The sequence below is a fragment of the Mustela nivalis genome (genome assembly GCF_964662115.1).
Source record: "Mustela nivalis genome assembly, chromosome: 6".
Taxonomy (NCBI): domain Eukaryota; kingdom Metazoa; phylum Chordata; class Mammalia; order Carnivora; family Mustelidae; genus Mustela; species Mustela nivalis.
This window is the reverse complement of record NC_139025.1, coordinates 124,245,336-124,271,134: the sequence shown is the minus strand read 5'-3', so window position 1 is coordinate 124,271,134 and position 25,799 is coordinate 124,245,336. Positions and strand designations below refer to the sequence as shown.

Genomic DNA, 25,799 nt, shown 5'->3' with positions numbered 1-25,799 from the left:
TCTATTTCCCCCTTAGGACCGCCTTTGCTGTATTCCATAGGTTTTGGACCAAAGTGTCTTCATTCTCATTGGTTTCCATGAATTGTTTCAGTTCTTCTTTGATCTTCTGGTTGATCCAAGCATTCTTAAGCAAGGTGGTCTTTAGCTTCCAGGTGTTTGAGTTCCTTCCAAACTTTTCCTTGTGATTGAGCTCCAGTTTCAAAGCATTGTGATCTGAGAATATGCAGGGAATAATATCAGTCTTTGGTATTGGTTGAGTCCTGATTTGTGACCCAGTATGTGGTATATTCTGGAGAAGGTTCCATGTGCTCTTGAGAAAAATGAGTATTCTGTTGTTTTAGGGTGGAATGTTCTGTATATATCTATGAGGTCCATCTGGTCCAAATGTCATTTAATGCTCTTATATCTTTATTGATTTTCTGCTTCGATGATCTGTCTTTTTCTGAGAGAGGCGTGTTAAGATCTCCTCCTATTAGTGTATTCATATCAATATGACTATTTATCTTGATTAACAGTTTTCTTATGTAATTGGCTGCTCCCATATTGGCGGCATAGATATTTACAATTGTTAGATCATCTTGGTGGATAGTCTCTTTAAGGATTATGTAGTGTCCTTCTGTATCTCTGACTACAGTCTTCAGTTTAAAATCTAATTTATCTGTTATGAGAATCACTACCCCAGCCTTTTTTTGAGGCCCATTGGCATGAAAGATGCTTCTCCATACTTTCACTTTCAGTCTGGGTGTATCTTTAGGTTCAAAATGGGTCTCTTGTAGACAACATATGGATAGGTCCTGTCATTTTATCCAGTCTGCAACCTGTGCCATTTTATGGGCACATTTAGGCCATTCACATCAAGAGTGATTATTGATAGATACATTTTTATTCACATCGTGTTACCTTTGAAGTATTTCTTGTAGATTGTCTCTATATTTCTTTTCAATGCTATTCTTAGGATTTTTCCTCTTTTATAGAACCCCCGCCCTTAATATTTACTGCAGTGTTGGCTTGGTGGTTGCATAGTCTTTTAAGCCTTGCCGGTCTTGGAAACTCTTTATCTCTCCTTCCATTTTGAATGTAAGTCTTTCTGGATAAAGTATTCTTGGCTGCATGTTCTTTTCATTTAATGCCCTGAATATGTCTTGCCAGCCCTTTCTGGCTTGCCAGGTCTCCATGGACCGGTCCGATGTTACTCTGATGGGCTTTTCTCTGTAAGTAAGAAGCCTTTTTGTCCTAGCAGCTTTCAAGAGATTATACCTACAATTATGATTCCTCAATTTGACTATCAGGTGCCTTGATTTTTTTTTTTTTTTTTGGAATCTATAATCTTGGGTGGAGACCTTTCAGCCTCTAGTACATGAACGGTGGTTCCATTCATGAGATTGGGAAATTTTTCATGAAGAAGTTGTTCCACTATATCTTCTAGACTTCTTTCTTTCTCCTCCCCTTCAGGGATTCCAATAATTCTGATGTTGGAACGTTTCATGGCATCATTTATTTCCCTGATTCTGTTTTCCTGGTTTCTAAGCTGTTTGTTCTAGGCTTCCTCCTGATCCTTTCTCTTTATCTGTTTGTCCTCCAGATCACTAATTCTATCTTCTGTCTCAGTTACCCAAGTTTTGAGAGAATTTAGATTAGATTGGAACTCATTGAGAACATTGTGAAGCTCATCCCTGGTAGCTTTCAGCTCAGCCCTAACATTGTGAACATCCTGTCTGGTCGCTTTCAGTTTGGCCCTAATCAATTCTGTTTGGTCATCCATGGCTTTCTCCAACCTAGCTATTGCCTGGATAATTGTTAGCCTGAATTCTCTTTCTGACATATTGTCTATGTTGATAGCCATTAGCTCTGCTGCAGAAGGTCCATCCTCTGTGTTTTTTCTTCTCTTGGGAATTCCTCCTCCTAGTCATTTTGGTGAGAGATGACTGAACAGATGTAGCTGGATGTATCGACCGTGGTGCAGTCAAGGTGCTCCCTGGAACACTTCTGAGTAATCAGGATTCCCCACCCAAATGAGAGACAAAAGAAAAGAAAAAGGAAAAAAGAGAAAGAGAGAGAGACAGGAAATAAAGGGAAGATGAAAGAGAAGTTTCAGCCCAAATGGGCCCCAAGGTAAGATTTATGAAGTAGACAAACAAAAAGACTGATAAAAGTATATGACACGAGAAATATATATATATATATATATATATATATATATATATATATACAAATAAAGGAAGAATCTCATCCAAAAGAACCTCAAGTGTAAGATTTATATACTATCAGGACAAATACAAAAGCACAGAAACATCGGTGGAAGAAAAAAGATGGGAGAGTGGTTATAAATTCTCAGTGTGGGCAAGGAAGGTTGTTTTGATTCTTCCTGTATGTATCTTGATATCTTTGTTAAAGGACTCAACTTTCCTAAGATAAAGGGGGATTAAAAATTGGTTTACCTATAGGGGTAGTATTGATTGGGGAAAGGGGATTACTTTGAAGTTTAACTCTATATGAATATTTAAAAATAAAAATAAAAAGGAATAAACTAGATTAAACTAAACTAAAATTAAAAAAAATTCAAAAAATAGAAATGCAAAAGAAAAACATAGGTGTATGTATTAAAAAGATCAGGTTAGAAGGTTATTATGGAATTTACCATTAGTTAGAAGGTTATGATGTAATTCACCATCACAGCTCACTGTGATGGTAAATAGGTTAAAAAAATTATCTATATAAAAAAAATGAACCAGAATAGTGGGAATGAGTTAAAAATAAAAATTTTCCTATAAAGTAGTGGTGGTTGTTCTCTTGTCGTCCTGTTATTTATTTATTTATTTTATTTATTTATTTTTCCTTTCTTGGTTTGTTTTCTAGGGGAGGGGCCTACCACGTGGGTTTTCAGTTGATGATGTTCCCTGAGTTAAGTCCTCCCGCCCCCCTCAAGGGAGTGGGCTCTGAAGAAGCTGGTTTTTTCAGGCTTTTGTTCTCTGGTGGTTTTTATGTTTGTTAACTTTTTTTTTTTCCCTCACCTTGACCGCTTTTGATCCCTTTGTAGTTTTAGAGGAAAATGAACTGCATCCTGACCTCCCTCTCAGAGAGAAGCCTCAGTCTGGCTGCAGAGCCCAAATAAGTTCCCCCTTGGCCTTTGGCAGAGCAGGTTCTGAATCACGGTCCCTGGGGATGCAGGATCTTTTGCTTCTACCCAAAACTATGGCAGTGGCAGCTGTCTGGGAGCTCCAGACCGCCAGAGAGGTTCCAAGCAGCGAGCACACACTGAGATTTTCCCGCTGGCCTGAGCTGGGAGTGCCTGGTCTTTCTGGGTCTAAGAGCGCCTGGCTTACGTGCACCTCTTTCAGGGGAGGCTGTGGGTCACGCATGTGTTTCAGGCTCTCAGAACAGGGCGCAGGTCCGAAAGCACCAGGCTGGGGCTTCATGCACTGCTCTGGGGAGAAAGTTTGGGGCCTCTTAGGCTCTGAAACAATGGCGCATATCAAAGAGCGCCTGCTGGGCCTTTGTACCTCTCTCAGGGGAGGATGAGGGACACTCACATCTCAGGCTCTATAGCAGGGCTCACACGTTCTGCTGGCTGACCTGGCTCCCAGCCCCTCACAAGAGCTGGACCCCACGCGTTCCCAGGTGTGCTGGCGGCTTAGGGACCAAGACCCGGTTTCTCAGCCACACTCTCTCTGGCTCAGCGCCAGGGGAGGCTATCCTGGGACCAGGTACTTAAGCCCCTGTCCCTAGCCACCCCGATTCCCACAATCCCCCCCACCCTCATGATTCTTTGCTCTTTTGGAGTGCTTTCAACCAGTCTCCAAGTTAATGCTGGTCCCCAGACGCAGGGCACTCTCGCTCGTATTGGGTCGCCTCATGTGGCTCCCTCCCCCTTTTGTTTATCTTCCAATATCAGTCTGCTGTTCCCACTCCGCTTTACCTGCCCACTGGCGTATTCTGCCCCTGTAGAGATCCAGACGTGTATAATTCTGATCTCAGGCTGATTTCATGGGTGATTAGAGTTCGTTGGTAGGTAATCAGCTCACTTTGGGGTACAGGTTGAAAAGGCGCCTCCTCCTACTTCCCCGCCATCTTGTCCCCCCCTTTTTTTCTTATTTCTTAGATGACACTGGAAGACTAGTGTGAGGCCAGAGCGGGTAAACTTTCCTTTCCTGTGTTGCTCTCTGGTAAAGACTTTCCTCCTGCCTATGGCATCTCATGGCTTCTACCCCAATATTTCACATCCTGTATCTTCCTGGAGTCATTTTCCCTCCAGATTTTAAGGTGGTTGGATTATTCTGCAGCCTCAGTTCTCTGATGGGTTTAAGGAAACACCTTGATTTTCTGTTTTCTGTTTGCCTTTTTTTTTTTTTTCACTTTAGGACAAGAATGATGACTTCCAAGCTCTTTACATGTCAGAGCCATTACAAATAGTTAGTTGGCTTTTTATGAATTTGATAGGGCTGCATAAAAGCAGAATTCAAAAATATGACATTATTAGGAAGGTTTTTGTGTGTTCTTTCAAAACCTTGATTTCAGACAGTGTATTTTACCTTATGGTCCTCTGAAATAATCAGTAATTCTCAACTTTATTATGTGATTCCCTCCCTAAATGCAAGCTGTTTTCCTTTCATTTCTGCAGACTTGTCTTCCCTTTATAATTTATTCTTTGCTCCTCCAGATATCAGGAATTCCTAACCAAAGATTACAGGTTTTAATATGCCAGTGGACTAATAGAAGTTTTATCTCAGGTTCAAATGACCAGTGATAATGGACTATATTTCTAACAAGCTTCATCTTTCTAGGCATCAGCACACAGCATTTTCCTAGAAAAGTCAACTAGGTCTCTGGTTGCTCCTAGCTACCAAGAGCACAGGAATTCATTCCAGCCAGTACCACACACCCTACATGCCTCCCCAACCTAGCACAATCTATCTCTACGTGAACACCATATCAACCTTTCAGGGAATATGATATCCCAGGCCTGAGTTCATTTTGGAATCTAAGCCACATAAATATAACTCCTACAAACTCTGTAAAGGGAGATGGCTCATCTATTTTTCTAGACTTATTTGAGCATATCCAACAATTTCTGTCAAAACCCTAAGGTAGTCATCCCTAAAACTTCTATCAAGTTGGAATAAGGCCTTCTCTCAATGACTTCCAGGAAAAAAAAAAAAAAAAAAAAAAAAAAAAACTTCCCTTAGGTGTACCCTTTTTATGAGATCCAAAAACTACTAAGAAGTGAATATCATATTAGAAAGGGATGATGTTCTGCCTTCCCAAAAGCATGAAAAAAAGCATAAAATGTGATCTTAGGGCCAGATGGCTCCAGTGGCCTTGGCCAGCTGTATGAATCTGGTTGATTTATCTTCACCCATTCACTTCCATGGTTAAATTTGCTGAAGGATTCCATTTGCAATCCATAGACAAGCATACTATGTATAAACCCATAATAGGCTAATGGGATAAAGAGGCAAACTAATTTTAACAAATTACTTTGTTCATTTATGGGTATTAGTCTCAAAAAAAAAAAAAAAGCATCCACTCACACTAACCCATGATGAGACTGCTTTACTTATCCACATCAAAGTCCAGGTCGGTAATTCACAGCATGGATAGAACAGCAAAAGAACAATCTCCAGTGGCAATGTCATTATATATATATATATGAAAACCACCCTCAGGAAGCCACAGTTAAATTCAAGCATGTGAACAGTCAGCATGCATATGATAAAAAGGAAGGCAGTACCTGGCTTCTAACACTGACTCTAACACCTTATCCTTAGTTGTATGGCCTTCAGAAATTTACTACCCCCTTATAAGCTTCACTTTCATTTGTAAAATGGGAGCAAATGGTTGACTCTTCTTCTAGGGTATTTGAGAAAATTTAATATGATAATCTGTGAAACATGTTTACCATTATTGCCATGTACTACATATGCAATACTGCTATGTACTACATGTACAATAAGCATTTCCTGAGAAAATGAGTTTGGGAGCCACAACATTGTAGAATACTTGTGAATTGTTTGACATGTGTAGGCTACAGTTATTTTCCTTGACTTTCTACCAACTTCAGATTTTCCGAGCACTGTTCTCTGGCAAAGGGAATCTCCCAATCTGTCTGCCTGTCACTGACAACAGGATGGCTCACAGCTATAGCAGGGTCCCATCCTCACATCTTCAATGGCTAGAATGGGAAATGTGCCTTAAGGTAGGGGTTGAACTCAGTTACTCAGTACCAGAACTCTGAGTGTGCTATTGTAGACCATGACAGAAAGTCTGAGCACACAGCTCTATAGTAGGAAATCCAATAGCTGTTGCTAACCTCCTATATAAAGTATTATCAGTACAGATGAAGTTGTGCAAGATTGCACTGAAGCATGTCTGGTTCACTCCTAGGTTAGGTACTGCACCAAGTGGAGGTACAAAAAAAGTCATTGTATGTGAATGCTTACATCTGTTTTAACCATTACTCCTTTGAGGCCCAAAGACCATATAAAGAAAGAAAAGCTATAAGTTAATAGTGATTCATAAGTGAATAGAAGTTTATTATAACTTAAGGTTACTGATCCTCCAATTGAAACTGAAACTCTATCAAAAATGATATTGTCAAAGAAACATGACTAATGCATGAAATATAGAGTCTATGGCTACTTGGGGAGAACATGTAACTTGTTGCTCAGATGTTACTGTGAAATAGGATCAATTCAGATGCTTGGGGCTATAGGTAAAAGAAAAACTAACTAAAAGTGATTTTAAAAGGCCCACAGGTAGTATTTGTTAATTTAGCCTCTCAACCATATCACCAAACCATGGATGTTTTATATATTTGCAATGCATACTCTTTAGCATGTGAGTGATATTTCCTTAATAATTATATGATACCTAGAATAGTTCCAGGAATCCCATGCAGATACTATATGTTCCAGTTCTAAGGAGAGTTATTTTTTACTCTCCTTTTAAAAAATCTTCTCTTATTATGGAAGAAAATATTTCTGAAGGCCTCTGGCTGGACTGTATCTCATGTCCATCAATGGAGAGTGATATCTGAATTATTATGAGTTATTTAAACTACTTCTGGGGTTGGGGAAAGAAATAACCTTACATCAGTTCTTGGTCAAATGAACATTCTAACCAAACAAAGTGTCTGCCAGCAGGGAAGAGATTGGGTTAAAGGGAGAGGATAGATATGACAAACAATACACACTTGCTTTATAAATCTCTTACTAATGGGATATAGGGAAGAATAGATTTGGAGTCTGACTGGTTACACCCAAATTATATATTTAAAAAAAGATATCCTAAAATAAAACTGATCAGAGCAGGAAAATAAAGTATAACATTGGTTTTGCAATACCTGCATGGAAGATTTTTAACCCTTGATATAATCTATGTTGATAATCACACTCTGTTTTAATTTATGCATTAGGAAATAAGAGGTAGGATAAAGTGGCTACAGAAATGAAAGCATAAGTGACTACAGTAATTGTAATTGGCTATTTTAGATAGATGCATGCAGACACAGGTTAAACTCAATGGAAAAGGTATTAGGTAAATTTCATGGAATTTTTTCAATTTTTCAATTGAATTTTTCAATTGAATTTCAATTTCAATTTTTTCAATGAAAAAAATATCAAGGCGATTTGAATTTTGTTGACATGCTTTGTCTTTATTTTTCATTCTTTTAATTTTTATTTAAGTTCAATTAACCAATATATAGTACATCATTAGTTTTTGATATAATCTTCAATGATTCATTAGTTGTATATAACACCCAGTGCTCATCACAGCATGTGCTCTCCTTGATACCCATCAACCAGTTACCCCATCCCCCCACCCACCTCCCTTTCCACAATGCTCAGTTTGTTTCCCAGAGTCAAGAAGACATGAACTGACATTTCTCCAAAAAAGACATACAAATGGCTAACAAAAACATGAAAAAAATGCTCGGCATCACTAGCCATCAGGAAAATAAATACAAATCAAAACTACAGTGAGATACCACCTGATACCTGTTACAATGGCAAAAATTAACGAAACAGGAAGCAACAATGTTGATGAGGATATGGAGAAAGGGGAACCTTCTTACACTGTTGGTGGGAATGCGAGTTGGTGCAGCCATTCTGGAAAACAATATAAGAGGTTTCTCAAGATGTTAAGCATAGAGCTATCCCACCACCCAGTAACTGAGCTACTGGGTATTTATGCCAAAGATACAGACTTAGTGAAAAGAAGGGGCATGAGCACCCCAATGTTCATAGCAACAATGTCTACAATAGCCAAACTGTGGAAGGAGCCAAGATGCCCTTCAACAGATGAATGGATAAAGAAGATGTGGTACATATACACAATGGAATATTTTTCAGCCATCAGAAAGGATAAATACCCACCATTTGCATCAACATGGATGGAACTGGAGGAGAAAGACAATTATCATATGGTTTCACTTATATGTGGAACGTAAGCAATAGCGTGGAAGACCATAGAGGAAGGGAGGGAAATCAAAAGGGGGAGAATTCAGAGAGGGGGATGAACCATGAGAGACTATGGACTCCAGGAAACCATCTGGGGGTTTCAGAGGGGAGGCGTTTTGGGGGAGGGGATAACAGGGTGATGGGTATTGAGGAGGGCATATGCTATATGAGCACTGGGTGTTATACTTAACTAATGAATTGTTGAACACTGCTTTAAGGACTAATTATGTACTATACAGTGGCTAACTGAGCATAATAACAATAAAAGAGTCTCATATGGTTTGTCTCCCTCTCTGGTTTCTTTCCATTCAGTTTTCCCTCCCTTCCCTACTGTCTATATTTTTATATCTGCCACCTGATCTCAACCAATTCAACCCACTCACTCTGTCCCAGGCACATGTAAATTTATTCTGTTACCAGTCTATGAACGCCTCCTCCTTATGACCTTGGCACTAGCTAATTCCTCTGCTGAAAATGTTATTCTCCCAGGCTTTTATGTCGCCTGGTTCCATTCTGTCTTTAAGATATCATCCCAAATACTAACTGCTCATAGATCCCTTCTCTGATCACAGTATCTAAAGAGGGCCTCTGTTATTCTTTATAATTCACTTTGTTGTAATTTCAACACAGTTCTATCACTATTGACACTTCCAAAGATATTTACTATTCATCTCTCTTCACTATAATGAAAGCTCTGTGATAAGAGAAACTTTATCTTTTGCTTCACTATTTTGTTGCAATTGCCTAGAACAGTGTGCTCAAAACAGTAGATGCCTTCCTCCCCAAGACTAAAGAGTCAACCAATCAAGGAGAACAAAGGAATTCTTGAATTTTAGCTAAACTGAATATAAGCTTTGCTTAGTCACCATACCACTGCCTTTTAGTTATGTCTTTAAGTTTACTGCTTATTATAGAAATAAATTAACTGAAATCTTGATGTTTCTCTGGGCCATTTCTGTAGAAACATAGAAGTGGGCAGTACACATTTAGTAGCTAGTGCAGTGGTACTGGCTGAATCCCAGCCTATGGAACTCCCTGCCTTCACGACCACTGCATTTGAGAACTGCTTCATCCTCTCACTGTATCCTTAACAATTTCAACTTTTCTGTGTAAGGATACGGATATCTTTGTTTTTAATTACAGAATTTTCTAAGGGAGTGAAAAATGAATCACACACTGTATGAAATAGAGGAATAGCTAAGAGACCAAGGCCAAACTCTTTGTTTTCTGGCAACAGAAAGCAGAAATGGCAAATTATGTGACATACTAGAACTTGAGATATCTGTTGTAGCTGGAGCCCAGTCAGGACTTGTCCTCAGCCCTGAGGGAGGGGTTGGTGCTGAACCTGGGTGCTCCTACCAAAGAAATAATGACACCCATTTTTGGATCATCTTAAGGGAGAGGCTGATACCTTCCTTTGGAAGCTCCACTAAATGTCATGCTTATGTGCAACAGAATTCCCTCAGTCTTGAAGCAAAACTGTATTAGAAAATAATTCCTTGAAAGGTGTGTGGTTTCAATAGACAATTCTACCAAATATTAAAAAAAAATAATTAACACCAATTTACACAATCAATTCCAGAATGTGGAAGTGGAAGGAACATTTTATGTAATCAGTAATACCTGATACCAAAATCAGACAGAGTACCAACCCCCCCAAAAAAGGCAACAAGAAGAAGGGGAAAATAGATAACACACCCTTCATGAATATGGGTTTAAAAAATTTAACAAAACATTAGTATATAGAATTCATTTTATACACACACACACACACACACACACACACACACACATAATGAAAAAAGTGAGATTATTTCAGGGATATACAGCTGCTTCAAAATTTTATAAATGAACAGAAAAGAACTTCCTCATCTTGGGAAAGGGCGTCAGATAACACACAAATGACATTTTGGCTCAGGCCATGATCCTGGGGTCCTGGGATCAAGTCCCACATCAGGCTCCTTGCTCAGCAGGGAACTTGCTTCTCCCTCTCCCTCCTCCCCCTGCTGTGTTGTCCCACTTTCCCTCTCTCTCTGTCAAATAAACAAATAAAATCTTTTTTAAAAAGAATGAAATGCTTAAGTATAAATCTAAAAAAAACATATCTAGGACTTATATACTGAAAAATACAAAATGCTGATGAAAGCCATCAAAGTTAATACAACTAAATGGAGAGATATACTGTGCTTATGGATTGGAAGACTCAACATAGTAAAAAGTTTGATTCTACCCAATTGGATATACAGGCTTAATTAAATTCTCAAAAAACTCCCAGCAAGTTTTTTTTTTTTTTTTTTTTTTTAAGATGTGGACAAGGCTGGGATGCCTGGGTGGCTCAGTTGGTTAAGCAGCTGCCTTAGGCTCAGGTCATGATCCCAGCATCCTGGGATAGAGTCCCACATCGGGCTCCTTGCTCGGCAGGGAGCCTGCTTCTCCCTCTGCCTCTGCCTGCCATTCTGTCTGCCTGTGCTTGCTTTCTCTCCCCCACCTCTGATAAATAAATAAAATCTTTAAAAAAAAGATGTGGACAAGGCTATTTTTAAATATGGGAAGTTAAAGATATATAATAGCTATAAATAATTTTGAACAAAAATAATAATGTGAGGAGAATCACTGTACTTTATTTCTAGAGCTTATATAACTACAGTCAAGATGGTGTAGTATCAGTAGAAGGGCAGACACATAAATCAATCAGACAAAATAGAGAACTCAGAAGTAGCCCATACAAGTAGAGCCAGCTGATTTTTGATAAAGGTGCAAAAGCAATTTAATGTAGAAAGGATAGCCTTTCCAACAAATATTACTAGAACAATGAAATGTGCATAAGGAAAAAAGACTAGAACCTCAGTCTAAACATAACACTTTATACAAAATAATCTCACAATGGATCACAGAAGTAAATATAAAATGTAATGTTTTTAAACTTTTATAAGAAAACATAGGAGAAAATCTTTGGGACCTAGGATCTGATGAAGGGTACTTAGGTGGAAAACAAGGAGCTTGATCTATAAAAGAAAAAGAATCAAATGGGGCTTCATCAAAATTTAAATGTTTTTCTGCGTAAAGACCTTGTGCTGCTCTGATAATAGACAGGTAAACTGCAGACTGGAAGGAAATACTTGTAAACATTGTAAACAACATATCTAATAAAGGACTCAAATCTAGATTATGTAACTAACTCTCAAAACTCAGCAATAATAAAAAAAAGTTCATTTAGAAAATGGGCGAAGGAGATGAAAAAACATTTCATTAAAGAAGACATACAGTTAACAAATAAGTACAGAGAAAGAACTCAACTCCTCTCACCATCATAGAAACTCAAATTAAGAGCACAGTGAGGTATCAGTGCATACCTATTAGGATCTCTAAATCTATTCTAACAGCAACGACACCAACTGTTGGTGAGGATGCAGAGAAACTGGATCTTTCATGCATGGCTAGTGAATGTAAAACGGCATAGCCATTCTGGAAAATAGTTTGGTAGTTTCATTCAGAGTGTAAATGCAATTGCCATGCAACCCAGCAATGACTCCCATGATCCTGGTTAAATGAAAATTTATGCCCATGCAAAAGACTGTCCATGAATGTTCATAGCAACTTTGGAGTAGCTCAAAACTGGAAACAACCAAAATGCCCTTCATAGATAAATATTTTATCAGCCTTAAAAAGGAATGAACTATTGATGCATGCAACAACTTGGATTTGTATCAGTCAGTGATACAAATACAGTGTATAGTGAGTGAAAAATGCCAGTCTCAAAGGTATGATTAAGTTTATATAAGATTACCAAACTGAAAAAATTATGGAGCTACAAAAGAGAGTAGTGATGGCCAGGGTGTAGGCATGTTTAGGGATGCACATGACCATAAAGCAACAGCATGTGAGAAATCTTTGTGGTTGAAAAATAGATCTGTATGTTGATTACAGTGATGTTTATTGAATCTACATTTATGATAAAATGTCCCTGAACTACACATACACATGGTACCAATGTAAATGTACCTGGTATTACACTACAATTCAATAGTATTTAGCTGGTTAAAGTACATTAGCCCTGTATAATATTTGCAACTTCCTGTGAAGCTATTACTTCAAAACAAAATGTTTGTTAAGGATTTCTTGCAGAAGCCACAAAACCAACACTCAAACTCCACAGCTTTGTAGACCCAGCTAGCTCTACTTCAGGGAAATATTAAAAACTACAATAGAGTATGCTCCATGCAGTCTATAAGGTCTAGGAGATACTTCTGTGGTTATTGCTGATTAACCAGGCAACACTGATCCCTCTTTTGGCCATGGTTCTTAAGCTGAACGCACTTTGAACAAGTGACAGTGTAGAAAACCAGTATTACTGGCAGATGGATTGGCGACTTTCAGAGCAAAGGCATTGGCACTAAGGGCATTTCACTAAGACCACTAGAGTGATTTCTGCAGTGCCTGAAGCAAAATAGAAGGAAGCTGGTAATGAAGGAAGCTCCCCATGGATTTTGTCTCTTAAACACGAACGGGCAAGTAAAACTTGAAGAATCTAAAAGGATTAAGGGTCTGGACCAAAGGGCTCATAGTGTTATAAGCCTCTTCATGGCATTCACAAAAGAACCTTCTGGAAGATTTTGGAATAAATAAATTTCTCGCACTCAGGAAAATGAGACTTGAGTTTGAAAGGTGGATCCACTTTAGGTTTCATTTCCTAGACAGCCTATTCAGAGAAGGCAGGCCTGTTACCCTCACCATGTATTTCCTGTGCCCATATGAATTTCTGGGTTGGGGACCAAGGTAAGCAGGAAGGGTCTATGATCTAAATGTCAGGGTCTTCTGCCTTAGGACCCGTTCTTGCTGACCCAGGTGGGTTTTCAATACAGAATTCAAGGAGTTTCTCAAAACATCCAGCAGAGGGACCCCTGAACTAGTTTGCAAATGCTGATGTCTCCTAGTCCACCTCTTCCCTGCTGCTCTTTGACTCTTAGGATGAAGAGTGTGAGCGAAGGAGAGCTGCATCTAATTCCCAGGAAAACTGAGAGCCATCAAATGCTTTAAACCAATTAAAACATTATGATCGGGGCAGCCAGTGTATTGAATGGTGTGAGGGGCATTACTCAAGTTAGAGATCGTGCCAAAAGCAGCTTCAAAGTTCAGGCAAGCAACAATGTCCACCAGGATGGAGAGAAGGGAAAACACTGACCATATAAAATGGCAAAACTGCCAATGCAGGATGTCTGACTGTATGAGAGAGATGCCCAGATGTTAGGTTCTGACAATAGACACGGGGATGTCAGAACAGATTCTATATCCTTTCAAGTAGTATGTCAGTAAATGATAAGGTGACAAGAGTTGTGGGTGTCCAGGGGAGGTCACGGAGGCCCTAGGGAGTGCTCCATCCATCATAGCCACAATGATTAATTCTTGTTTGCTGACATTGTTGCTTTATGAATAGTTTAACAAGCAACTGACCTTTGTTTTTATGGCTATTGGGAGGCATGGCTTAGAGTAAAATTATTCCAAAATTCAGATCATTTTCAAGTAAATACCTGAAGATATCAGCTTGTTTATAATTTAACATCTTACACAATAGTGCACTCAGTTTGATCATATAGCTTCATGCGAAATGGCTTTTACTGAGATTGCTTTATGGCTTTCTTGAGAGTCTACTAGCACCCACTTCACTTTAATTAACTACAGATTGTCACGGCACTGGTCCACAGCATGTAATTTTGTATTCGAGCAGACAGTGAGTTGTCCCTTGAGGAAGCTTTTGATCTTTACAGCAGGACACTCAGCAGACACCTTGATGTGTGTTTGGTTGTATGGGGGGAGGTGTGAGCACACTATAAATCTCCCATAGCAGTTCTTTTGTGCAAAGGAGTCTTTGCTCCTGCTACCGGTTATTTACATTCAGCATATTCCCATATGAGGAATTTCCAGGCAAAATAGTACAGATAGTTTTAAAGCCCTTGAAGATGCTATTGGCTAAATTTATTTCAGGGAGACTTATAGTAATTTATACTTTCATCGGTAGTATGTAACAAACGGTGCCCGTTTCATAACAATTCTACTTACACTGGCTCTTCCCTGGGCTTTTATTCTATTTTATGTCCATTTAATGAATGAAAATGGGAATACTGGTCTAATATTTCTGTCTGAAATATTTCTGTCTCAAATATAATATTTGAGATGTGCATGTCTTTTTTTATCTGATACCTTTTGCCCATTTATTTATAGGGGTTTTAACATATTTTTTTCTCTATTATAAAATAAAAAACTGTGTACAACACTTATCTACATTTTGGAACTTTCAAATAAATGGGTCTTAAATTTGTTTTCACTGCTTCTTTTTTTATTATGTTCAGTTAGCCAACTTATAGGACATTATTACTTTTTGATGTAGTGTTCAACTATTCATTAGTCGCATATAACGCCCAGTGCTCATCACAACATGTGTTCTGTATTTTCATGTATTCCAAGTTTTGTTTTCTGCATTCTGATTTTATAATGTCAACTGTTCTTAACCTTTTCCATTCAATATATGGCCAATTAATTTATTTAGAGTTAAAATTCATTGTTATTATAATTTACCTCTCATTAGAATTTAACTCAGATCTTAAGCTCTTGGCATTGGTAAAATAAGGTTATTTGCCTTTATATCAGATATGAGATAAATAAGATGGACGTTTATGGCTTTGTTTCACCAAGAGCAACTTGCTCAAGCACCCAGTGAGTAAATACATGATTTGGAAGAAGCCATAGAAATGATAATAAATGAACTAAAAACAAACAAGAAATACTAAATCCATGTGACAGTTTTCTATCCCAGAAAACCCTCTTCTGGGGATAGCTGTCAGCTGGGGCCAGGCTGTTGCTCTTAATTGGCATTAGTTGTTGTCCTCAAAAAAAGTTAAGATTGATTTAGGACAGAAACACAGTACTCGCTGACCCAGGAAGTTTATAAGAAACTCTCACTCAATTTCTGGAAAATCTAGCCACTTGGACAACTTGTCAAAGATTCCCTACAGGCAAGGAGGTTATCTCGTGGGATGAGTTGCCCTAGAAAGTTGGGCTGTGCATATGCTGGGAATGGACTCTCCATTACATACCTTCATCTCATAGTATATAGGTTCAGGTTCCTAAGTGTCAATGGATTCCACTCGGAGAAGAATTTCACCTTGTCCTATGACAAGAGAAAAGAAGGGATGTTTGGACACAGATGCTGGTAAAATTACGGGCAAAATTATGAAGCAAGTAGTAGCCACAGCCCAGGTATTGAGGGTATGACTTTAAGCACTGCGGCAGATGGGATATAGTAGGCAGCTGCCGGAATAACTGACTGGACCAGGGGTACGCCACTAGGTGGCAGAAGAATTCCACTATGGCTATTTACCTGGTTTCTGGAACTTAATCTTTACCCAGAGAAGAGCGCTTTAGGGTGGGAGTCCTGATCCTTTTAGGGCGGTAGATGTGGCCTGATCCTGTGCAGAGGAAGATCAGTGCCTGATCCTGGTACAGAGGAAGAGACTCATGACTTCAGGAAACTCAGCTTGTATTCACCATTCTGGTGTGTGCATGAGTGTCTTTCCCCAAAGCACTCAGGTAGCTTCTGTTGCCTTCCCTCCCACACCAGACCCTGCACACAAAGGTTGACTAAGTTATTTAGCAACCTCACTGTATCAGCTGACTTCCCCTGTATGCTTAGGCTCATGCCCCCCACTCCAACCAGGAACGTCCCCCTTAGACCTCCATGTCACTGGTTATGTATCTCCCTCCCTTTCCACCACCACCCGCAATCCGCATTGGAGGCTCGTGTTTCCTTTTTCCTTTTATAAGCCTAGATATTTTTCAGGGAACATTTCCATTGTAGTATCAGTGTGTTGATGAAACCCACGTCTCCTTTGCTGCTGGATACCCACCATGGGCCCCATAAATCCCCCCGCTGGCCAAATTCATCTACATAGCTAATAAACCTGGATACTGGTGCTGTGAGAAGATGGTCCTTCTTTCCCACGTAGCCTTAAGGAGAAAAGTCTGCTTCAAACTGCAGTTTTACTGATTTGTGCCATTTAATTAATGTACTGGAGCCTTAGATACTCACCTACAAAATGGGAATAATAATGCCTACTTTGAAGGACTATTGTGAGGATTAAATCAGAGAAGATATTCAGCCTCCTCCTGATTCTACTTTACTGACTTGTGAAGTTTTACTCTTAAATTAAGGAAATCTTACATTTCACCATACAACACAATCCCTGCATTGTTAGGACGAACGTAGCACTGTCCTTGAGACAGGTTCATTACCGTGGTTTCTACTATCACTGGTAGTAATCTTGATGTTTTAAGTCTATTCTGAGAACATGGTAAAACTTGGCTCCCATCATCCAGAGTAAAAATGAGAATAAAGACAAACACTTTCATGTTATGCTGAAAGTATATTTATATATATAGATATAGATATTTATTTTCTGCAGACAGCTTTTACTGATGACTCATTTTAATGTTCAAAGAACAGCCTATTTCAATACTACATAATCTGTACCAGAATGAGATGGATAGCTTCTCAATTCATTTCACAAAGCCAGCACAACTCTGATACCAAAACATAACAATTATAACACAAAACAGAGAATCACAGATCTCACTTAAAAATACAGATGCCAAAATACCAAAGAGAACAGTAGCCAATCAAAATCAACACCACATGAAAATGTACAAAGCTTTGGCAGATACTAAGTTGAACCAAATTTAAATCCAAACTTACACACATAGAACTGGAACATAAACACCAGAAACAAAACGCCCCCCCACCCCACCCTGTCAGTGGCCTCTGGCCAGGAACCCAAAGGAATAAGATATCTGCGGAAAGTACCACATTAGCGGGGAGGGGAACTGCTGGTGGGGTCACCGGCATTGTCACCGGATCCAGGCTCATCCTCATCCAAATCTTCAGACTCACACTCTGCCAATGCTTCGAAGTACTGCAAAGGCCAGCACCGTGGGTCTCTCTTATGGAGCTTGGCCAGAAACCTCAAAACAAGCATCTTGCTGGTTTCGAGGAATGCTCGGGGCCCCCAGAGGAACTCATATTCTGCTGGCTCAGTATAGGGGATTCGCCTGTACTCTAGGTACTTCTGCCTTACAAACACTTCGGTGATGAGCTTCTTTGTATTTCCGAAGAGAGCATGTGTCTCTCGGACATCCAATCCTAACCTGTACAGAAAACTAAAGATCATGTCCTCCCTGACACAATTGCCTTTCATAAAGATGAGACTCAGGACCACCATCAGGAGGCCTAACTTGGGCCTGTCTAAGTAGGATGCCACTGGTTCACCCTTGTGGTGCCCCAGCTTGTTGATGATAATATAAGAGTGGTTTTCGGGATCAATCTCTTTCAGTTGATAACCGAAAACACACTGTAGCTTATTGTTGGCACGGTTGATGATATCCAAGCACTCATCTTTATATTCACGGATGATGAATTTCACCATCTCTGAGCGCTTGATGGGCACCTTGGCTTGGTCCTTGACCAAGAGGAACTGCACCAATGCATTTGCTCTCTCATCCAAGGGAGACAATGGCTGAGTCTCCAGCTTGGGGTCATTCTGGGTGACACCAAATCCCTGAGAGAGATTGGCGAACTCAGAGATAATCAGGGGCTGAGGGCTACCTGGGCTTTCCCAGAGACCCAGGGCCCTCGAAGTGCTTGGGCCCTCCCAGGCACTCAGAGCCCAAGTTGTGCTGGGCCCTTCCCAGCCACTCAGGATGCGGGAGGTGCTCGGGCCCTCCCAGCCACTCAGGCCACGGGAGGTGCTCGGGCCCTCCCAGTCACCCAGGACCTGGATAGGGTTTTCAACCTCCCAGTCATTCAAGTTCAGATTTTCCCAGGGTCTCGGAGCCTGCCAGTCACGCAGGGCCAGCATATGGCCACTGCTGTCCTCTTCGGTATTCAGATGCTTCTTCTTCCGGGTGGCTTTGCCAGAGCGACGTGGTGGCTCAGCAGACGTCTTCGAGGCCTCTTGAGTGGTGGCCATTGCCTTCGGGGCAGCTGCCGTAGCCATCAGGATGGTTGGCACTGCCTGCGCTGCTTTCGAAGCATTCACACTGGGCTGTGGAACCCATGGAGCTGCAGGCAGAGCCTCCACGCAGGCAAATGGATCCTGCAGAGCAAGTGGCAGTGACTTCGGGGTCTCAGAGGGGGCAGATGGGCCCTGAAAGGCATTAGAAGAGGCAGGCTGGAACCGGGAGGTAGTTGGAAAGACCCTTGAAGTGGCAGTGAAGGTCTCCGATGTGGCAGGCAAGTTTTTCCAGGCAGTCGGCAGGTGTGCTCGGGCAGCTGACACTGCCTTTGGAGCACAGAACGTGGCAGCAAAGATCATGCGATCCTTCGAAGGGGCCCTCCGTTCCTTTGAAGAGGTCCTCCGTTCCTTTGAAGAGGTCCTGCGTTCTATCGAAGAGGCCCGGGATTCTCCCGATGGAGTCATCAGTGATTTAGCGGAGCCCACGGGAAAATTTGCTGCCGCTATGGGGGCTCCGGGCTGGCCCTGCAAGGCTGTTGGGGAGCCTTGCCAGGAGGGCTGGAGTTGCAAGGTGGGCAGCTCTGCTTGCGGGCCCGAGGGCTGGGCCTGCTGGGTGGGTAGCTGGATTTGGAGGGCCTTTTGGGAGGCCGGGACCCCCTGAAAGGGCTGCTCCAGCTGAACCAGTGGTGGGCCCTGCCTCTGGGCCTCCTGGGTGGGCACAGGCTGCCAGAACTGCCCAGGGGCCTTGGGGGCCTGCCAGGCCAGAGCCTGGGCTTGCTGCACTTCCTGGAATTCCATCGACGACGGCAGCTCGTGTGGCACTGGGGCTTGGCCTTTGGGGGCCTGCCAGATAATGGGTGGGCAGTGCACAGCTTGCGGGGCCGACAGAGGAGCCGACAGCACAGCCTGAGGTGCCTGCGGGCCAGTGGGAGGCACCGTGGGCACCTGCGTGGCTGGCGGAGCAGTGGGCACCTGCGGCGCTGCCCGCACCTGTGGAGCTGCCCGCACCTGTGGGGTGGGCAGCCTAGCCTGCGGAGCCTGCCGCAGAGGCGGCGGGGGTGGCAGGGTCTGCCAGAGTGGTGGTGGGGTGGCCAGGACCTGTGGGGCAGGCCGGATGGGCGGCGGTGCCTGGCGTATCAGAGGTGGCGCCTGGCGAATCGGGGGCGGGGCCTGGCGCACCGGCGGGGGTCCAGGTCGGATGGGTGGTGGCCCCGGGCGGATGGGCGGTGGGCCCTGGCGCACGGGTGGTGGTGCCTGCCAGGTAATGGTCGGAGCCTGCCAGGTGACCTGCGTGGCCTGCCAAGCCAGAGGCGTGGCTTGCCAGCCTTGCGGCTGGGTCTGCCATCCTGGCGAGGTGGCCTGCCAGCCCGGGGGTGTGGCCAGCTGAGCCTGCTGGGCCTGCGGGCCCTGGGGAACCTGCGGAGGAGCCCTTATAACCTGAGACTGGATTTGCAGAATCAGAGGCTGAGCCTGTGGGGCCCAAGAAGCCAGAGGCTGCGCAGGTGGGGCGGCCGGCTGTGCCATCGGGGCTCCTGAAGCCGGAGCCTGGGTGATTGGAGCTCTCGAACCTGGAGGATGAATCATCAGGACGCCGGGACCAGGAGGCTTGGCCATCGGGGCTCCCGGAGGCGGAGGCTGGGTCATCAAGGCTCCTGGGGGCGGAGGCTGGGCCATCGGAGCTCCCGGAGCAGGCGGCTGGACCATCAGGACTCCCGGAGTCAGAGGCTGGGCCATCAGGACTCCCGGAGTCGGAGGCTGGGCCATCGGGGTCCCCGGAGGGGGAGGATGGGCCATCGGTGTCCCCGGAGGGGGAGGGTGAGCCATCGGTGTCCCCGGAGGGGGAGGATGCGCCATCGGTGTCCCCGGAGGGGGAGGATGCACCATTGGGGTCCCCGGAGGGGGAGGATGGGCCATCGGGGTCCCCGGAGGAGGAGGATGGGCCATCGGGGTCCCCGGAGGGGGAGGATGGGCCATCGGGGTCCCCGGGGGTGGAGGATGGGCCATTGGGGCTCCGGGAGCTGAAGGATGCATCATCAGGACTCCCGGAGTCGGAGGCTGGGCCATCGGGGCTCCCGGAGGGGGAGGATGGATCATCAGGACTCCGGGAGTCGGAGGCTTGCCCATCGGGCCTCCCAGAGGGGGAGCCTGGACCATCGGGCCCCCCAGGGCAGGAGGTTGGGCCATCGGAGCCACTGGGGTAGGCGGCTGGCCCTGTGGGGCCTCCCAAGCAGGCTGAGGTGCCTGCCAAGCGGCCAGTGAAGCCTGCAAATCAATCGGAGGTGGATCCCAGGGGACTGGCGGAGCCCGAGAGGAGGCGGGCGGGGCCCGCATCAGAACGGTAGGGCGGCTATAGACCGGAGGCTTAGGGGCCTCGGCCGGGGGACTCGAATCACCCAAATTCTTACTTAGCTGCGACATGTCCCTTTGCTCTGACAGCTGGTGGGCCTTTTCCTCCGACAGCTGCTGGGCCTTTTCCTCCAGAGAGAAGAGAATGCCTACGTGGCTGATCAGAGGATCCCTCCCTGCTGACTGGTGAATAGGAAGTAAGTGCCCTTAGCTCTGCAGCTTTCCGCAGTAAGGAGGAGGGGGGAAGGGGGCTCAATCCCGCCCCTTCCCCGCCCCCGACCACCACAAGTGGATAGTGCATAGGGGCGTCTACCAGAAATCCTGGCTGACACAAGATCCCTTCTCACTCTGTCCAGTCCCCAAATGCAGCCTGGTGAGACTTATCATGGATGAGTTTTCACAGAGGAGTGACAGGAACAGATCTATGTTTTAGAAATCACAGTTCTGCAGCATAGAGTAGGAACAGACCACTGGTTACATGGAAGGCATCCATGAGGGGGGAGATGGTGTGGTCTGAGCTCAGAGACAGCAAAATCGGAGTCGGAGAATAAAAGAAGTGAATCTATATATTTGAGAGATTTAGGAATCATAGCAGGCTACTATTATAATTTAATGTAAAAGGGATGGAAAAGATGTATAAGTCTGTCCTGGGAAAGTGGGGAATTGGTAGTGTGGTTGATTCTCTTAGGGACACAGTGGGAGGCACATAGCAAGAGAGATTTATGAGTATTGATTAGGACATGGACATTTGCAGTCCTTTGGGACTGCCAAAGGGAGATGCTCTCTAGACCATCTTGTATGATGGTTTGGGATTCAAAAGAAAACTGAACTGAGAGTTAAGGTACTCCTTAACTGTGGGAGTGAATGTGTTTGCAGGAGAAGTGTTAAGAGTGAAACTCCTGAGATATGTCTTGAAGAAACAGACATTTTTAGATACAGGCAGAGAAAAGGGATGGCAAAGACTACAGAGAGAAAGAAAGAAATCATGGAAATTCAGATGCTCCAGGTATCAATGGAAGACAGCATTTTTAGTACCAGGAAAATTTCCTGTGAAGTAGCTGGGATGAAGGAACAAGGTGGGTTTCTTAGTGCTGTTCATCAGTTACAGAGCAGGAAAAAAAATCATAAAAATGAAAGCCAAAAACGCACTATAAAAAATAAAATGAGTGAATAAATAGATCTAAGATTATTATATAGGGAAAACAGATGAAGAATAAAATGTGAGATTTCAGGGAAATCTTGAGCAAAATCAGTTTAAAAATTATCTATCTATCTATCTATCTATATGCAGGTAGGGCAGAAGACATAAAAATGATTGGTTAACACTATACTACTTTATGTTGAAAGGACGTGACAGTCTCACTTCTAGCTGGACAGTTTTCTGGAAATAGTCAAAACACTAAATAATAATGTTTAGTTTAGAAGAGACTTTTCACCTAGGGAAAGAGTCCAGAAAGATATGATGAAAGATACCACAAGGGGGCAGAAGAGAATGTGAAGGCCATACCCTACTCTTCCTGAGGTATCCTTAGCCGATGTTCATCAAATTTGGTAATTTATGAATTCCAGTCAAGACACAAATTCATTCTTAAGGTAATTATTGCTTTAAATAATGAGGAATAATTTCAGAATGAGGTTTCAGTGTTTTATTTTCTGGCAACTGAAGAGGTGAAGAATCAGTTATTATTCCTAGGAACACCTTCCTTTTCAAATACAAACATCTCTTTCCTGATGGGTATATATCACACATATACCCACATATATATATACCCTATATACCCACAGAACTGCTACTACTGAATGGAGACCACCATGCTTCATGACTTCCAAGTCCCTCTTGTGCATTAATATTTCATATAGGACTTCTCAATTTGGCAGGGGTTTACAAACACCTTAGAAGGACTTTCTCTGGGCATATAACCTTGGTGTTCCTGGATCACCAATCCCAACACATGGCAGTTACTGGCTATGGTTGGCTTTGAGAAATTGAGTTTATTTTTCAGCCTATGGCATTTCTACCCTCAATAAGACATACTTGCTTCTCCTCTAATTAAAAAGTAGTTTTCTGAGAGATTAAGTTCTTTTACTAACCATTTCTTTTTTTTTATTATGACATATTTAACCTTCAGTCCACCATTAGGTGAGTCATCCTACACAATAAATGGCTACTAGTAGGTTCCATCTGTCCCCAGTGACATTGGGTGGCAATGTCAACTCCCAATGTCAACTCCCACTAAGTTCATTATGTAAAAGGAGGCCCAATTTATGCCCAAAGGTGATGATACAGAAACAAAAAAGGAAGTATCGGGAATTAAAAAAAAAAATTAGCATCATTCAGGATGGAAAGTAGTCAACTTTTACTTTAGCACCTGTGTGATTCATTGGGAGCATTGTTTAATTTATAGAGAAAAACTTGGATATAAGCATTTAGTGATTCTGGTGGGACTAGGAACCCTAGATGAAATGGGTTTATTCTTCCCTGGAAAACTTTCCTATTTTATACAATCAGTGCTCTCAGACAGAGGCTACTTGAAAACCTAGCTATTTACAAATTACCTACTCCAACATCAAATACATGTGGGAAAATCAAGTAACATATAACTACTTTGCAAAGATTGACTGCTTTAATAACAGGGAAATTCAAAGCTGTCCTGAGTACAGTGGGGAATTTGGACTATAAAGTTTAAATAGGTCTCCCCAAATCTGCCTTCTCCTTATGGGATTTTTGAGCTTCTTGAAGTCATACCACCCTTCTGTGTGTATGCCCTTCCACTTCTATGCCTCTGAACCAAGACTTGCCCAACTTTTCTTTCCTTGCTTCTCCATGAAACAACTTAAAAACCCCAGGTGAATATAAAGCAAAAGTCAAATATATATAAAAACTCCAAGGGATGTAGGGGTCTGTCTTCTAATATAAAAGATTTTCTGTATTTTTTTGAAGATTTTATTTATTTATTTGAGAGAGAGAGAACAAGCAATGGAGAGAGAGGGAGAAGCGGGCTCCCCAGTGAGCAGGGAGCCTGACATGGAGCTTATTGCAGGACCCTGGGATCCTGACCTGAGCTGAAGGCAGATGCCCAAACTACTGAGCCACCCAGGCACCCCAGACTCAGTATTTTCTCAAATATATAATGAAAGGATAACAAAAGTAATTTTAAAAATTGGGGGAAGGAGAACTGAGAATAGACAAATAGAAGTAGGAAAATCATTGAGGCATGTATATTAATTTTTATATTTGTTTACTATCCAATTTAGAATAAGAATGGAGACTCCATGCCGGCTGGAACTTTGTTTTATTCACTCATTTATATATCCTGTTCATCCTGAATGGCCACTAAAAATAATAAAAGTGTAAGATTAGAATAACAACTACATACCTTTCACTCCCATATAACTGTTAAACATTTATAAGTGGGTAAAATAATCAGTTACGATTTTCAAAAAGTCTAAAATAATTTATTTATGAAATGCCTTTTATTAAGGATTCAGTATGTGCCTAGCACTCTGATGTGAGTAGTGCTGCAGAGGAAAATCTAAAACCAAACTTATACTGTATGTGTACACAGATATTGACATGGTATTTTTAGTGCAATTTTTAGTGCAAAGTTTTACTCTTTGCATTGTATAAAACTCATATTGGTCATAGTTAATGCAAATAACTGAGCAGTCACTTGTGCTTGAAACGTGGGAGGGGGTGGGGGGTGTAATGCTGGCAGTAGCAAGGAAAAGGAAAAAAAAAACAACAACTGAAAGCTGTGGGAGAGATTCATGAGTTTCTCCAAATAGACAGACTAAGCCCTAAAAGAAAAAAAAAAGTATAGGATGTATCAGAAGTACAAGGCATTTGATGGAAGAATTACAAGGAATTCATTAAAATAGCATTACTACTATTAATTGAATGCCTATTGTGTGGTCAAATACCATTCTAAAATTTTTATAGATACGGTATAATCCTCACAATATCCACAGGTGTTTGGCCCCATTTAACACATCAAGAAGTTGATGCTTAGGATGGTAATTAACTTGTCACAGATCTGGCAATGTATTTCCAAATCTGGAATTAAAGCCTGATCTATATTAGTTGCCAAAAGCCAACATTCCTCACCATTACACCAATGCTGCCAAAATATTTTTTCCAAAATATTTTTTTAGCTTTAGATTTAATTAATATAAAACAAAATGCTTAGATTTACAGTAGTCTGTTTAGTGAGCTTTTTCATGGAGTGGCCATCTCTCAAAACAAAATAAGTAACATTTTATTTATCAAATAAAGGTCCAATGTGCCTTTTCTCAGTCAAATCCTCTATGTCCAAAGGCAATCACTCTTTTTAAAATTTTATTAACATATAGTGTATTATTTGCTTCGGGGGTACAGGTCTGTGAATCATCTGTCTTACACAATTCACAGCACTCACCATAGCACATACCCTCCCCAATGTCCATAACCCAACCCACCCCTCCTCCCTTCAGCAACCCTCAGTTTATTTCCTGAGATTAAGAGTCCTCTTATGGGGGCACCTGGGTGGCTCAGTGGGTTAAGCCTCTGCCTTTGGCTAAGGTCATGATCTCAGGGTCCTGGGATTGAGCCCCTCATCGGGCTCTCTGCTCAGCAGGGAGCCTGCTTCCCTCCCTCTTTCTGCCTGTCTCTCTGCCTACTTGTGATCTCTCTCTGTCAAATAAATCAATAAAATCTTTAAAAAAAGTCTCTTATGGTTTTTCTCCCTCTCAGGTCCCATCTTGTTTCATTTTTTACCTCCCTATCCCTCCCTATCCCATGACCCGCCACCCTGCCTCTCAAATTCCTCATATGAGAGAGATCATATGGTAATTGTCTTTTTCAGATTGACTTCGTTGGCTTAGTGTAATACCCTCTAGTTCCATCTATGTTATTGCAAATGACAAGATTTCATTTTTTGATTGCTGCATAATATTCCATTATATATATATACCACCTCTTTTTTAGCCATTCATCTGCTGTTGGACATTTAGGTTCTTT

At 42.2% G+C, this 25,799-nt stretch overlaps 1 protein-coding gene across 1 annotated transcript; it reads right to left on the bottom strand.

Moving 5' to 3' along the window:
- Positions 1-16,860: 16,860 nt before the first annotated feature.
- Positions 16,861-21,027, bottom strand: MAGEL2 (MAGE family member L2). Its single transcript, XM_082734214.1, has one exon. The coding sequence runs from the start codon at positions 20,873-20,875 to the stop codon at positions 17,315-17,317; it is 3,561 nt and encodes a 1,186-aa protein (XP_082590340.1). The 5' UTR covers positions 20,876-21,027; the 3' UTR covers positions 16,861-17,314.
- Between the last annotated feature and the right edge of the window lie 4,772 nt (positions 21,028-25,799).

Excerpts from the sequence above, each read along its gene's own strand:
- MAGEL2 (XM_082734214.1), bottom strand. The coding sequence starts at position 20,875 with ATGTCGCAGCTAAGTAAGAATTTGGGTGATTCGAGTCCCCCGGCCGAG.